We start from the raw sequence: 15,030 nt of genomic DNA on the forward strand, positions 1-15,030 counted from the left end.
GTTTGTCTTACTCATTTTTGTATTCTGTGATTTTTCTACAGACAGTGTACACGAAGCTATTTTGATCATTTAATGTGCTAATTCTCCTCACAATTAAAGTCATAAAACTGCACTGACCCAGAGAGAGGCATTACAGATGTATAATTTCTGTTTACATGTGTTCCTAAAGCCAAACAATATTGTGCTCCTCTGTGTCAGCAACACGGGTTCATTGTTTGCATTTGAATGCAATGTCTCTCAGAGGACTGCAGTGTTTTAAATTTGGCTTCATAGCAGCCAAATACTCTAATGAGATGTGAAGAGTGAGGCTTCACAGTTAAGGTGCTTGGAGCTATTTCTTCCCTGACAGAATACACACAAGGTGATTATGTTTTCAAGAAGTCACTCTTTCGCAGAGTTCTATTTTCTGATCATTTAACTGAGTCAGCAGCTGATCTGGCTAGTTAAGTCTGACTTTAGAGGTTTAGTTACAGTCATTTTCCTATGCATTTGCTTCTCTCCATATCTAAATTATTGCCAGTAATTCCCCATATTTTCCTTTAAAGATTTTTTACTTTAGTGGAGTATTACGAGGGAGAGAAAGGGGGGTAGGGGAGTTTGTTTTCTTTCCTGTTTTCACCAAACATTAGAAGTAGAATGGTCTTTTTCCCAAAACATCCTTGAATTCATAACTTGCTAACTCATGCTGGGGAATTTCTGATATTTAATATCTACAAAGTACTGGTGCTTTCTCAAAGTGACTCTAGGTACTTTCAAGTGCCAAGTTTGCCTAAAAAAATCCATCTCTTCATTGTATCTGATTTTCCATCATTTTAACCTTTGTTGTAACCCACTGCCATCACTGTGAGTTTTGAAGGTGGTTTTGTTAACCCTTGTGATCTTAGGCACACACTCAGTGATTATTGTGATTTGATGTATTGCAGCTGCAATTTTGCTAGAATCAATCTATGAGAAAGGAGTATTTTGGCTGTTATGTTTGTGTTAATCTAAATTGCTTTAGATTGAGCAAAAGCTGGGTTTCTTACTTGCAATGCTTTTGTAATTTTATTGATTTTTCCATGCTAGGTCAGTACTGGTAGCCAGAAGTTGTGTGTTGAGCTGGCTGTGTCATCTTAAGTCTTTCTCTCTATAAAGATAATTGCAAAAAGGTTAAGAATAATCGCTGTCTGAATCTTTTCTGTACATAAAATAAACTTAAAATTAAAAAGAAAACCAAACCAAACAAAGAACAACAACAAAAAACCCACAACCAAAAAACAAAACAAAAACCCAAACAAAAAACAACCCACACAGCTATCAGTAATTGCTAGGAAGTGAGGGGCTTCTACTAACTAAGTTGAGGAATGGTTTTAATGTGCATCCCATTCATTTCAGTCAGGAGCAGAAGGATAATGTGAAACAGAAATAGTGACAGCCCGTGCCTAAAATATCATAGTTACTGTTTCCCACACATTGTAACGAATTGAGGATTTTTCAAAGAGCTTCCTAATTATGGTCAAAAGTACCAGTGTGCTTTACTTTGGTGACTCACTGGTGTAAAGAGTTAATGAATGATCCTGAGGGAGAGAAAGAGTTCATACATTCTTGCATCTCTTATTCCACACCTCAGGAGAAGTATGAGGAAACCTTGAGGATCAGGCCACCTAACAGTCTGGTCACACAAGAGCACTCAAGAGAAATAAGATTCTGAAACTTTTAAAATCTTTCATTACTTTCTGTCTTTCCATTCGCTGAGGTCATGTAATTCAGAGGTTATTTTGCCAATAGACCTACATTATATAAATCCACTGTGTGCTAAAAGCGAAGGATTTTTCTTGAAAATTACTGTTGCTTAGTAGCATAAAACTGTGCTTATTAATAAACAAAAAAATTAATATCTACTGGTGTGATATCATGCTGTGGATATGTGAAAGTTCAGAAAAGCAAATACTTTCATATTGTCAAATCAAAGCATAAAGTATTTTGTCCACAAGAAGCAAATTAAAACTCTGAACTCCTACCTAATGGACAAGAAATTCTTGCTGTTTTAAAGCCAAGATCCTCTTTTATCTTTGCATTAAGACTAGTACCATGCAGCTCATGAGAGTGTTCAGTGTCTCTTCCTGTCTCCACATAGGTTACGAATCATGAACAATTCTCTGCATTTCTTTTCCAGTCTCTCCTTTTCCTTTTTTTTTTTTCCCTCTTCACATCTATCTTCTGCACATACTTGTTTTTCATCCGCTAAAAAAGGAGCTCATACTGTTTGAAGCATCTTCATATTACCAAAGATGACACTAGTAGAGTCCAGCTTATTGCATACGTAAGAGATGATGCTTCTTTTATACTGGTAATAGAACCTCCTCAGCATCTTCACTTGCCTCTTTCAAGTTGATTTTTGAAAATTCCTTTAGTGTAATGCTGTATTGATGAATGAGTCTTTGAGGCATTCACTCACTGTTCTGGAGTTGAGATACTGATGAAGTTGTTCACAGATTTCACAAAATGTTTTTTTTTTCTGATTAAAAGGCTGTTTTGAAGAATTGCAATTTACTTATGGGATTAAATAAACTAGGAAAACTAGTGTATATAAAGCTTCCGTCATAGGACATAAATTATGCTAGAGGACTAGATTACATCTATCAGTCCATCTTGAATTTGTTCTGAAAATATGCATCTTGGTTTTTTCTACCTCTTCTGTGCCAGCCCTGACCTAGTAGTGTTGTTGTTTTAACTTTGCAAGTTCAAAATGCTTTGCATCTCTTGCAACACTTTTGAATCTTTATTATGCCATGCTGATCACTGAATGACATTTCATTGAAATCAATGGGCTTATTAATATTCTTGCTTCATTCACAATACATGCAGCCATCATGCTTTTTTATCACTGGCAGCTGAAACAATACCAGCCACACCTACAGCACAGGAGACATGGACAAGAAGTTGAATATTTAAGCAAAGTGTGTAGGAGGATTGACTGTTGGTTCAGATGAAATATTTCTGTGTGTGCAGAAACATCAACCTATAAAAACATTACAAAATTCCATGGAGAAGATAAGGCCAGAAACAAAATGTAAAAGTATTTTAAGAAAGAAAAGGGGAAGGAAACCCCTTTTGTGAACAGTTCTTGGAAAGAGACTTGGAACTACAAGCAAAGAGATGATTTCTTCATGGTTTGGCTTCATCCTCTTTCTAGGGGAACAAAACCTTCACATACATAATGTGGAAATAAAAGGCATTGCACCTAATAAATACTTCACTCCATCACTGATTTATCTCCCTAATGAAAACAGTCTACAAAAACTCTCTTGACTCAACCTAAGTAATAAATGGTGATTGTAATAGCAGAAACAAATACAATTTCTGAAGAGATAAGTTGAAAGTTTCTATTAACTTTGAACTCACTTGGAACATGAAGAAAGAAAAAAAAACCCAACAACTTTCATTTGTAACTTTTCTATTTCTAGTATCCTGGAGGAGAATACTTGTCTCATCTCAAATAATATAAACTACTCAAACATGATCTTGGGAGGGAAACTGAGATTTATTCTTTTGCTTCAGGAACACAGCTGAGAAGAGTGACATGGGGTTTAGCAGTCATTTTGGCTTCAAAAACCTTCACTTCTTTATTACCTGTGGAAGCTAAAGAGTGGCTCTATATTTTGGAGCCCATCACCCTGAAATGTCCACAACATAACTGAAAGGTAGGAGAGGGAATAAACACCTACCTGTCCTGGTCAACATGCAGAGAAGTATTTAGTGCTTTCTGCCAGAATCAGAAGACTTCTCAGACAATTTGATAATAAAGTAATAAGACAAACTTAGGCTTGCAGATTAAACTCAATGAAATAAAACCAGTGTCCTGAGAGGCTGTGGAATTCACTGCAGAATTTGACTCTTGCATCACTGCATCAGAAGAGGAAGCATTTGTCAGTGAAAAAAATAGAAATGTTTTATCACAAGCCTTTAAATGTATCTGTGTTTAACATGCACTAGAGAGAAAATTTTGTTCTGTCTCCTGACTGGTGGTTTTGCTTTAGAATAAAACTGATTTCTAAAATCTAGGGAAATAAAAATGATGCAGAAAGACCCCAGTTAATTGCCAAGATTATGAAAACCATTGACAAATAAATAAATAAATAAATAAATGTAGTTGAAATTAAGCATGTTGCCTAAGCAGTTGTGAGGCTATAAACTGACAGTGAGTCAGTTTATTGAAATCTGTTTTCAATATGAAGCCCAGGTTATCAAAGGAAAAGGTCTATAAAGGTAACTGATTTGCAATGGACAGATTATCCTCTCTGTAAAAGCACACATCATTGTAGCTTCCTGCTGTGGTAGTTTTCTAGAAAAGGAAGGAGAAGATAAGGTGAAGCAATTTCATAAAGGAATTCTAGCTTCTGAAGTCTTTAAGGCTTTGAAGAAATGGATGCTTGTTTGTTTGCTGAATATTTTTGATGGGCAAAAGCAGTAGGAAAAAGCTGCAAAATAGGAGGCAATGTATCTGGTAAATACATATATACAAGGAAACAACTGAGAAGAAAATAAGCTTATTTTGATGTTGAATTCAATGCTTTAACATTAAATATAAAATATGGGGCGGTCTAAGAAACTTTATCATTGTAAAACAATCAAGTATGGATCCTGTATAGCAACAAAAAAAGGAAAATACTTTATTAAACAGCTAGGTCACCATCTACAGATGGAGAAGTCCTCTGAGCCATCAGGGAATTAATTGGGTATTCCTCAGTTCAGAGGCTAACATACCTAAAATGATAAAAGCAGATTCTGTCCAGCTCTACAGATAAACAGCCACATTCTGTAAAACTCCTCTTATTACAGTGCAGTTACTTGGAAGTTCATCAGTATTGAAAAAGCTGTGGATAGAGGGGCAAGGGGAGCTGAGCAAGGTTTAGCATTTCCACAGCTCTTAAGGGCTCTTACAGCTGCTCGTCTGAGCCTGAGACTGCCTTTTATATGGGTCACAGGTTCTGATGTTTAGATTTTGAAAGAATTGGTTACCAGGCAAATAATCTAGGTATGCAGTAGATGTTTACAGCAAATGCATAAGAAGCATTTCCTTTGGATTTTGTACTGGAGGACAGGAGTGCACAAAAGTTGTGCATTCCCTCAGTGGTTTGTTATATTCATGAATCATAAAGACAGCAAAGTGCCTCGTGAAGTTTTAGCAGTTACCTATGGTAAAGCTCATGTCTAATCCAGAAGGCTTTGATGGGAACAGATTCTGCTTGAAAAAGACAGAAAGGAACTGAATTTTTAGGAATGGACAATGTGTTTAGATGAGGCTCTGAGCAACCTGATCTAGCTGAGGGTGTCCCTGCTTACTGCAGGGGTGGTTGGACTAGATGACTTTAGAGGTCCCTTCCAACCCAAATTATTCTATAATTCTGTGATTCTAGATGCTCCTTTGTTTAATGTGAAGGTGGTCATAGGTGCCAGCAGCATATTCTGAGACCTCTTAATGAGACAAGTTGGATGCCAGAGAAGAGTCATAGTATGGTAGATACACTCATGCTAGAATGCAGGTCACCACTTGTTATTACAATAAAGGCTTTTCATTTACAGCAGAAAGTTTGAATTATGAAAGATAGAAAGTACAGAAGACAGAAATTACTTCCCAGCAGCAGATGCTGGTGGATACAAGTTACCATTTCCTTCAGGGTATCTGTTGAGGGACTGGTAGTCAGCTTTGTTGGGTTCCAGTGAAGAGCTACTGAAAGCCAACAAAAAACCTTAACAGAAAGATCCAAGATTTTAAAGGCATCTCTCTTAGCTGAAGGTGGGAAAATTGAAAGAACTGACGGAAGGGTGGAAGAAAAGGAAGAAGTATTCATTATGGCTGTTCCTGAATCCTAAAATACCAAAACATTATTCAAATTGGGCATGGTCTACCTCATTAGATACCAAAGAAATGGGAATATGAGAAATAGTGGGAACTCATTCACTATTATCCTTTTCAGTTTTCTTAGCAATTAGGAAATAATAAAAGATTATACTAAAGTTTTGGGTTGATGATTTGAAAACATCTGAAAATAAATAGCATTCAAATACTACTATTTTTAAATAGTTTGTATTTTGTAAACGATTTCTTCCTGCTGGCATTGACCTTGAGCCATTCCAGATTCCACCAGTATGACAGTCCAAAGGTGGTGTTACAATACAAAGTGGGCGAAATCTACTGTGTATCTAATGCTTTTCCTTCAAACTAGATGTGCAAAATTATTTAAGCTTTTTATCTGCTAGACAGCTGTAGGGACTGTTAAAGCAGGGACTCTGCACAGGGCTGACGATGAGTTTGCACCCTGGTGGGTCTGAATAAAAATCCAGTGATCTGGAAGGAGCTGTGTGCCCATTGGTGTGGATAAGAGACACAGAGAAACACCACAGCAGGGCGTAGCTAAGAAGCAAAGAAACTCTGGAGAAGAATTTGAAACTGAACACCTGGGGGAAAAAAATGTCCAAAGAGTGCTATGGGATAAATGCCACAAAGGAAAGGCTGGGAACCATGAGCTCCATGGAAAATGCTTTCCTTCATTTGCGTCATATTGAATTTAGGACAACAGAACTGTATGTATATTATCCATAAATAAACACAATTGCACCAAAGAGGTAACTGACTTAAAATTGTTTTTCCCATCTATGTGACCCTTTTTTTTTTTTAGCTTGCTGGATTTGGATTTGGATGTTTTGGGAAAACTAGTTCAAGAGTGTGAAACCAGCAAATCCCTGTAAAGGGGAGTTTCATGAATAGAGTTTTGCCTTTTTCCCCCTTCCCTTTTCCTCTCTCCACCTGATAGTAGAGTGACTTAATACCAAGTATCTGGGCTACCATTAAGGGACTTGGAGAAAACAGATTAACAGGTAAGAAATGAGCTATATTAATGGAATATGCATTATAAAAAGGCAAACCTTTTAAACAAAGTCTAAGAAAGGAGATTATATTGTTTTGATGTTATACGCCTACATATAGTTTATAGGTAAAAAAATTTTATTAATTGTTTTTACTATTAAAAAAAAACAAACAAACCAAAAAACCAACAATAATTGTGGTCTTACTTAGGTGTGGAATTGACCTAAGAGTTACAATTGTGACCTCCAAGTTATTGTTAATGTTACTGTCAGTGTGTGCTACATCTCCTACTTAATGGTATGCTAATGGTACAGCAGGATGTCACATTCACCAACATACAGATTTCCTATTTCAATTACAGCTAAGTAAATCTCCATTACTAATGAGCAAGCATTTCTTTTCACTGTAGATTTGCATCATAATGGACATTTTCTTTATTCACAGAATTATTCTTTCCTTGACAACAACTATATATATTACTCCACGGTAAAGGATACGACATGATGATTCATTCCTTTCTGTTGGGTTTATCTGTATATAAAGTGTCAAATGTTCTGGATAGCCTGACATTTTCTGTCCCATGTTTTTTTTTTTTTTTTTTTTGTTGTTGTTCTTTCTGGATAAATTTATGTATTTGCTTTAAGACAACCTACTTAAGACAAACCACAAAAAAGTAAGCTTATGTGTTGGTCATAAATTAAGCCATATTTTCAAAATTGTTGCATTGTTTCATTCATATTACTAAGAAATCTCAACTATTTATGGCAGTGCAAAATGACCTTTCTGGTATAATGTTTCACTGATTGGAGTGACCACAAGTGACCCATATCACTGCAAGGTCCCACTCTGTTAACAGACCATAGCTCTTTGGCTATTAAATACAAATCAGACATTTGCTGCCCTGCTGATGCATGTCTCCACAAATGCAACAGGCAGCTAAGTAAAATGAAGGGGGAAGGCCTCCTGTTACATCTGAGCTATGCAGCTTTCCTGCCAAATCCACTCCCTCTTGGGGCTTGTGGCCAGTCACTGGGTGCCACTGAACTGCTGAACTTGGGCAGCTGGATGCTGCAGTCAGAGGATTCCCTTTGTCTGCCAGCACACTGACCCAAGAGGCTTTCCCTGCCCTGCCTCAGGAAATGAGGACATTGGCAAATTGAATCTCTGTGGTGGAGATCTTTTCTTCATTCTGCATGGCCCCAGGAAAATGTACAAATGAGGAGTGTGAGTTTTATTGACAGAAACGATAGCTTAATCCTTGATAATGTGCAGCAAAGAAGGTGTTGCTTTGATTTTGGTGGGACCGCTCGCTATGCTGGAAATTATGTCACAGGGATGCTTTTTAGATGCCCAAAGATGTTTTATGTATCAGAGAGTGTATTAATTAACAATCACTGATATTCTTGATGATTTTTAAGTTGGCCTGGTGGTGGGTGTGTATGTGGGGCAGAAGATGGGTGCTGGGTTTCTTTTAATGGTATAAGTACATGGGATAATTTAAAGAAACAAAATGGGGTGAAAGCATTAGGTAGCATTGCAGAAATGCAGGAGGAAATGTATGCAACCAGTTGTTAAAAGTAACAGATTGATTTCCTGCTCACTGTGCATGAATTCTTTCTAGCCTTGTGTATATCCTGATAATCGGATGGCTTACAGTATAGATACAAAGTTTGTTTTGTTTTTATTTTGAAAGGCCTACGGTATGCAGCCTTTTTCCCAGACAGCAGCAAAAAACAAGGTGAACAATTTTTGCACTATGTGGTTTTGAATTCTGTCATATTTTCTATTACGTTTCTGTCTTCCATTAGGATAGCTTAGTTTACTATATTAACCACCACCATCATCCATATCACTTCCAATTCTGAGTTTAGTCTACATTATGTATGTATGTAGTTTGATGATTTTTTTCTCTCCCTTGGGGGCTGGAAGTGGTTACTCACATGTTACAGTTCAAGATGTTGTTACAATGGTTGCCCTTTAATCAGTCCTTTTCGGAGTGGCTGATGACACCTGGTGGTGTATTCTGTAAATGCAGACTTAACCGTGTTTGCAGCTGGCGGAGAATTTTAACCTGTCCTACCCCGAGCACTGAAAGTCAGACTTCCAACTATTTAAATGAATCTGATCTCCTGCATGGAAAAAGTGTGTTGGGAGCACATTCTCTTCCCACTCAAACTTATGTAAACCAAGAGAACCAACAATGTTTCATCGCTGTTGGAGCAAAAGTAATGCCTCTGACCTTGCCATTAAGGTCAATAGGGAAGTTGTTCACAAGGGCTATGTACCTTCTTTTTTTTTTTTTTCCTTTTATTAACTTTTGAAATATATTGCGTATATGAATGTTTTAAATACTCTTATGTGCTAAATATACTGCATTAAACTAAAAATCTTTTCTGTGAAAAGCCTGAATGATTATATTTAGAAATCACGATGTTTTCAAAACTTTACAGTGTGAATACTGAAAGAAGCTTCTTTTATTGTTTAATTTAATGCCATGGTTTCTGGCTTGAGCGGATGTTTTTTCTTGCCAGCAAGTATATTTCTAAATGTTTTTAACATTCTACATCTCTTTGCCAGCATATTTCCTAAAAACGAAATATCTGGTATGTACCAATAAGAAACAAGTATGAGTCAAAATTAAGAATCCTGGAGTGTTGATGCTCAGGAGAAATTCCTCAGTATCCAGGATCTATTAGGATCTTCTCAGTTTGATTTTTACCTCCATGGTTTTTTAATTGAAACTGAATAATTTCCTAACTTAATTGGCCCTTTACTGCCATGTGATTATTTTTATTTTTTTTTAGTTTCATAAAGGAAAAAAAAGTATTGCAATTAATACGAAAGAAATCTAAAGCTATACTTGATCCTGATTTTTCTCTGTCTACAGGCAAATCAAGTACATCAACAATGCAGTATCTTTAGTTCTTTCTAAAATATCATAAAGGGCTCCCAAATTGCACTGCCACTGGACTTTTGGAAGGGTGAAAGATTTGGTGAAAAGTGAATGTGTTCTTTATAGCCAAATTATTTGGTATTATTATGCCATTCTGACATTACAGAATTGACAAGTAGAATTAACTGAGGAGAAATGAAAGAAGAGTCAAGTTACACTGTTAATCTGCACAACAAAGGAGGGCAAAGTTCTGAGTTCAAAAATCATTGGTTAATGGTTATTTGAGGTTTTTTCCCCCTAAACTCACTGACCCTCCAGTCCAGCATTCCTGGTATATAAATTTCAGCGTAGGCAATCTGGGTTGGGGCTGTCCCTAAATCCCTTATATTCACATTGGGGGGCTCTGGTCAGACGAATTATGTACAGAACATGACTGCTTTTCAGCACATGGGACTGGAAGTGCCACTTGTGTGTAGCACTTTTTACACCGCTGAGTTGGAGGAGACCTCTCACACAAGGACTTAAATGGCTGTAGTTCCCAGGCATGGGAACATGAGAATTGGACAAATGCCAGTTCTGGCAGTTGGTGGGAATCGCTAACTTCACCTTTATGACATGATGTGTTAAAAAGAGCTTGATCAGATTTTTGTCAAGATAATTTTTGGAGTATGGGAGTATTTTTCAGAGATCTGAACCCACTGAAAAGTGAAATTGGACATGAAAAGGCATTGGGAGTTTGATACATGACAGCTTTTTTTTGTCTTCTGAGTGTAGTAGAAAGTGTGGCATTTCAGATAACAAACTTAAAAATTTAAAACTGGCCACTGTGAATTCTCTCTATAGATTCCTAGAACAAAATTCTGTCTCCAAATTTTATGCATCCTGCTCTCATTTACTTCAGCAAAGCTTGTGCACATGTTTCAAGGGTCAGAATTTGGCCATTGGAGCTGAATTTTCAAGGAAGATTGTATTAAAGACATCTGTGCATCAGCAGGACCATATCCTTTGTCTTCTGTAGAACATTTCAGGAAGAAGTGCTGTTGGGCACTGCAAGTGAAGCTTTTCATATTTTTTTAATTGTATTTGGATTGCTTAGTACAAATATTTTGCAATACAAGTTTTATGATTTCGTTTGTTTCTTGTAACTCAACACTTGGATATTGAAAGTTTGTCAGTTTTAGGAGATTAAAGACTTGAAGGGACCACCCTTCAGAAAATTACAGTTGAAAGTATACTGTAACAATCAAAACAAGAGGAAATAATCCAAAGAAATAGGTATGGTCTATTAAGGTGCACAAACTTTCATTTGTAGTCTAATTCAGAGAGGTCAAAAAGTGTTTCATACAAGGATAGAGAACAAACCCACTTTTCATTGTGGACAGAGCTCGTGTTTGAAACTGTTACTAATCAGACACTTGAAAAAAACTAAAACTTGGCATTCATATTCTATTTGAGTTAGTGTGTATGAAATCGATGAAGATCTTTAAACATGTAGTTTTCCCCTGGTTTTTAAACATTATACACTTAATATATATACTAAAATGTTTATAATGTCTAATTGCTGGTGGATTTCAAGACATATCAATTTTGTTCTTAGTTCCTGCAGATTTTGACAGAATGTCATACCAAAATATTTTGTATTTTTTGTAGGACTGGGAGACAGAAAATCATGACTGGTATTGTTTTGAATGCCATTTGCCTGGAGAGGTGTTGATATGTGACCTGTGTTTTCGTGTGTATCATTCCAAGTGTTTGTCTGATGAGTTCAGGCTTAGAGACAGCAGTAGTCACTGGCAGTGCCCAGTTTGCAGGGTGAGTACCTCTGAGATTTCATCTGCTGATTAGAGGATTGATATTCATTATTAGATTCATTAAGGTGTCCAGATGGTCTGGCCAGGTTAATGGATAAAGAACTGAATATTGAAATGATGGTACATACTAGAGCATCTATACAGAGATACCAAAATGTGGTGCATGTAGCAGATGGTCATTTTTGAAGACTCCAGCAAGTTTTACTCATGCATTTGAACACACAGAGTATATACTGTGCAGGAATGTGTGTATGTATGCATGCCATGTGTGAATGCAGTATATTGTGGAATTCTTCAATATGATTAAACAAATGTTGTATAAGATGCTACTGTTTTTACTTAACATAATTTTAATGAATTATATAATAATTTTGAATTTTGATGACTGCATTCATAATATTTCATTGGAATCATATATTACTCTACAAAGCCACAATCACGTTACTGAAGAGGGCAGTATCAAAAATATGGGATGAAATCCTGCTTTCCCTTTACTTCTGTGGATTCTGTTGGTGCAAAAGGCCAATATGGATTTCACACATAGCATCCATATCTATCTTGTTTTTTCTTTAAAATTGCTGTTTGTATGAGTATGGTAGGGAGACAGAAAAGAATATTTTTAATATACTTTTCAAGAATTAACAGGTTTGTTGTTGACATGTCATTAAATGACTAAACATTCTAGTTAGGATGGTGTTTACTGGTTTCAAGTCAGCCAGATAACTCTCTTTACTGTTGTCATCTCCAAATAAACTCCCCTCAGTGGACCACATTCCTAGCCTTTCTTAATTGGAGGGAATAATGCATATGAATGTTTGAAGTTGAAATTATTGCTAAAGAAAGGCAAAAGGCTGCCAGTTGCACTCAGCCTTGGATTTCTGGAAGGAGAGGAAATTCACTTGCTTAAAGCTTAGATCAGGCAGCAGACTGACCCTCAGATCATCTGTGCTGCCAGGAATGTAAGGATTCATGTGCTTCTTAGTATGGAGAAACAGGTTTTGGAAACACATGTATTGTTTGGTTTCAAAACAGCATTTTTTGACTGCTCTTACCTTAGAACCTGTTGTAAAATATCTGTTACCTCAGATTTGGGATCTCTCAGAGTTAGGGAAATAGCAAGAAAGTCAATCCTGACTCAATGAAGTGGAAAGAAATGAAATAGTGTCAGGGAAAAGAAATTAAGAATAAAGATATGTACTGTATCTCTCCATATTAAATTACTAGCATTTAATTTAGCTGCTCAATATTTCCTCTGTTAAAAACAAAAATTGACCACATATAGATGAGTTGCTTTGAGCTTTTTAAATAAATCTCTTTCATAATTGGTTCTTCCCATAATAAGTATTGATAGTTCTTACAAATAGTTAAAATTAGGTAAACTGAACCTAGTCTCCACTCTAGTTTACCAATAATTTTAGATTGCAATTGGTGAGGGTAGGGAATTTAAATAGTGTAAGCCACCTTGTACATGAGGAGGCTTGTAACTGGTAAGTAGGGTATCATCAGAGTGGAAATGCTGAATCATTGCATGAATAGGCAGAGATCAGTAGGGTGGTCAGTTTTGAGAACAGCTTGGCTTTCAGCCTGGGGCCTTGAAATCCTTTCTACTAATGATATGAAACAAATTTTTACCTTGAAAAAAATCCTGTGAAACTCAGACAATGTGCACTGTGTCTGTCTTTTTGCATATTGGTTCACTTTTCGTTATACAAAACTAAGGAGAGGTTTTGGGGGCTCTTAAATACTTCCTGGCCCAGAGATCTCTGGCTCACTCAGTCCCTCAGATGATGCTCAGCCTATTTGTGTGAATATTGCCATTTTCAATGCCATAGCATCTTTTTCCCCCAGGGCTGGCAGCTCCTATTTTCCTTGTAATTAATCCAGATTTCTTCAAGCCCTAATTCTGCAAACTTGGACTAAGGAGGTTTGCACAGTCTCTGTAATCAAAAGAGGTGTAGTTTAGTGTGGGAATTAGCATCCTCATGTCAGGCTTCTGCCCATCCACTACTGTGTCCCCACCTTCCTAGGAAATTGAGTGCTTTGATTTTATTTTAAAAGCAAGCTAGAGGACTGTATTAAAAAAACTACGGTAATCTGGAGAGCCCTGGCTGATGTCCAGTTACAGAGCTTAATTATCTTGCATAAGGGCAATGGGACTGACTTTGCATGATCAGCAGTAAATATGTTCAAGAAAAGTAACAGCTGGGACAATGAGATCCATATATTTTCATACTTTATTCTTGTAACTGGACATAGCATTTTTCACCTAGGGATTTCAAAGCTCTTTACAAAGGTGAAGTAAAAGTATTTTTGAAACCTACTGTATTGGGAAAAATAATCTAAGAATACTTCATTGTAAAGATTGCTTCTGTAGTGCTGCCAAGGTCAGCAAGCCTTTAGATTATTAATTTCACAATTGCTGGTTGTACTAGTTCAATCAACCTGTGCAGCTTTATCTTGCACACTTGACTACTCAGAAGCGTTTTATAAAGGACATTGCCAAGGATTTGTTCATAACTTTAAAATATTTTTCCTTCCATAACAATTATAATAAACAGTCCCCTGCAAACCTTTCTCTGAACTCTGTTTTCCTTCAGGTGTTTTTTCTCCACAGCATCCATAGGCAAGAATGTCCAGTTCTTGGCTTTTATTTAAAACTTGACTGTACAAATCAGAATTTTTTGTACCCTGTGTAATTCTCAGCAGGAGTCAAGAGTCAAACAAAGTTCAATTCAAACCACACAGCAGTGATTAAAAAATTTTCCCTGACTGCTGACATATCATTGCCTTAAGTGAAATAAATTGGTATTATTAGTGATATTCCTGGTAGACAGGTCACAAGAGAAAGATTCAATGTCCAATGAACTTTGAGATTACATGACCCACTACTGGAATGGTCCATTCAAGAGAGGGTTAATCAACTTGATCTCTGAAGGATGCAAGAGATTTGTACCTTTACTGCTGCTTTTTGGTTAGATGAAAGGAGGAAATTGATTTTCTCCAGCTGCTAATTAACCATCTAAATCCTACAGACGGTACTGCAAAAATACTGTTGGGTCTTTTTGGGGGAAATGATACAAATATATAAATAGGCAAATATTTATCATGTGTTGGGTTAACCAACTGTTTTTATTTCTTCTTTTAAAAATTCAAATTTCAAAATATTTTTATAAAAAGGAAAAACCATGCATGGTGACATTCCCAGACTAACAGGTTTTGATTTGTGAAACAAAAAAGCATTATTCATATGGTTTAAATTGATTCCTAAATTTTTTATAATCATCTAATCAGATTGATCTTCTGTGCACATAGTGTGCAAGGAATTATAACCAATTTACCCATCATTTCCATGTTTCAATATTTCCATTTTTTATATATATGACAGTAAAGGAAACAGTAGAGCTTAAGCTATTAAATGCTGTGCTGATAGGTATCATATAAATAGACTATTTCTGAGTTCTGCTACTGTACTAAGC

The 15,030-nt window shown here is 36.4% G+C and overlaps 1 protein-coding gene across 4 annotated transcripts in view; it reads left to right on the forward strand.

The window, feature by feature from the left end:
- Nucleotides 1–15,030, forward strand: part of ZMYND11 (zinc finger MYND-type containing 11) — a 106,303-nt gene that overhangs the window by 66,912 nt on the left and 24,361 nt on the right. Inside the window, exons 4-5 of one of the 4 annotated variants that reach the window (XM_071734764.1) lie at nucleotides 8,544–8,588; nucleotides 11,394–11,555. The exons of 1 other annotated variant lie outside the window; for it this stretch is intronic. In XM_071734764.1, coding sequence (XP_071590865.1) covers nucleotides 8,544–8,588; nucleotides 11,394–11,555 — 207 coding nt within the window. Of the gene's footprint in view, nucleotides 1–5,399; nucleotides 6,862–8,543; nucleotides 8,589–11,393; nucleotides 11,556–15,030 lie in introns of those variants that run through there. 2 more of the 4 variants (XM_071734768.1, XM_071734765.1) reach the window with 2 other exon arrangements.

The sequence above is a fragment of the Heliangelus exortis genome, chromosome 2 (assembly GCF_036169615.1).
Source record: "Heliangelus exortis chromosome 2, bHelExo1.hap1, whole genome shotgun sequence".
Lineage (NCBI taxonomy): Eukaryota > Metazoa > Chordata > Aves > Apodiformes > Trochilidae > Heliangelus > Heliangelus exortis.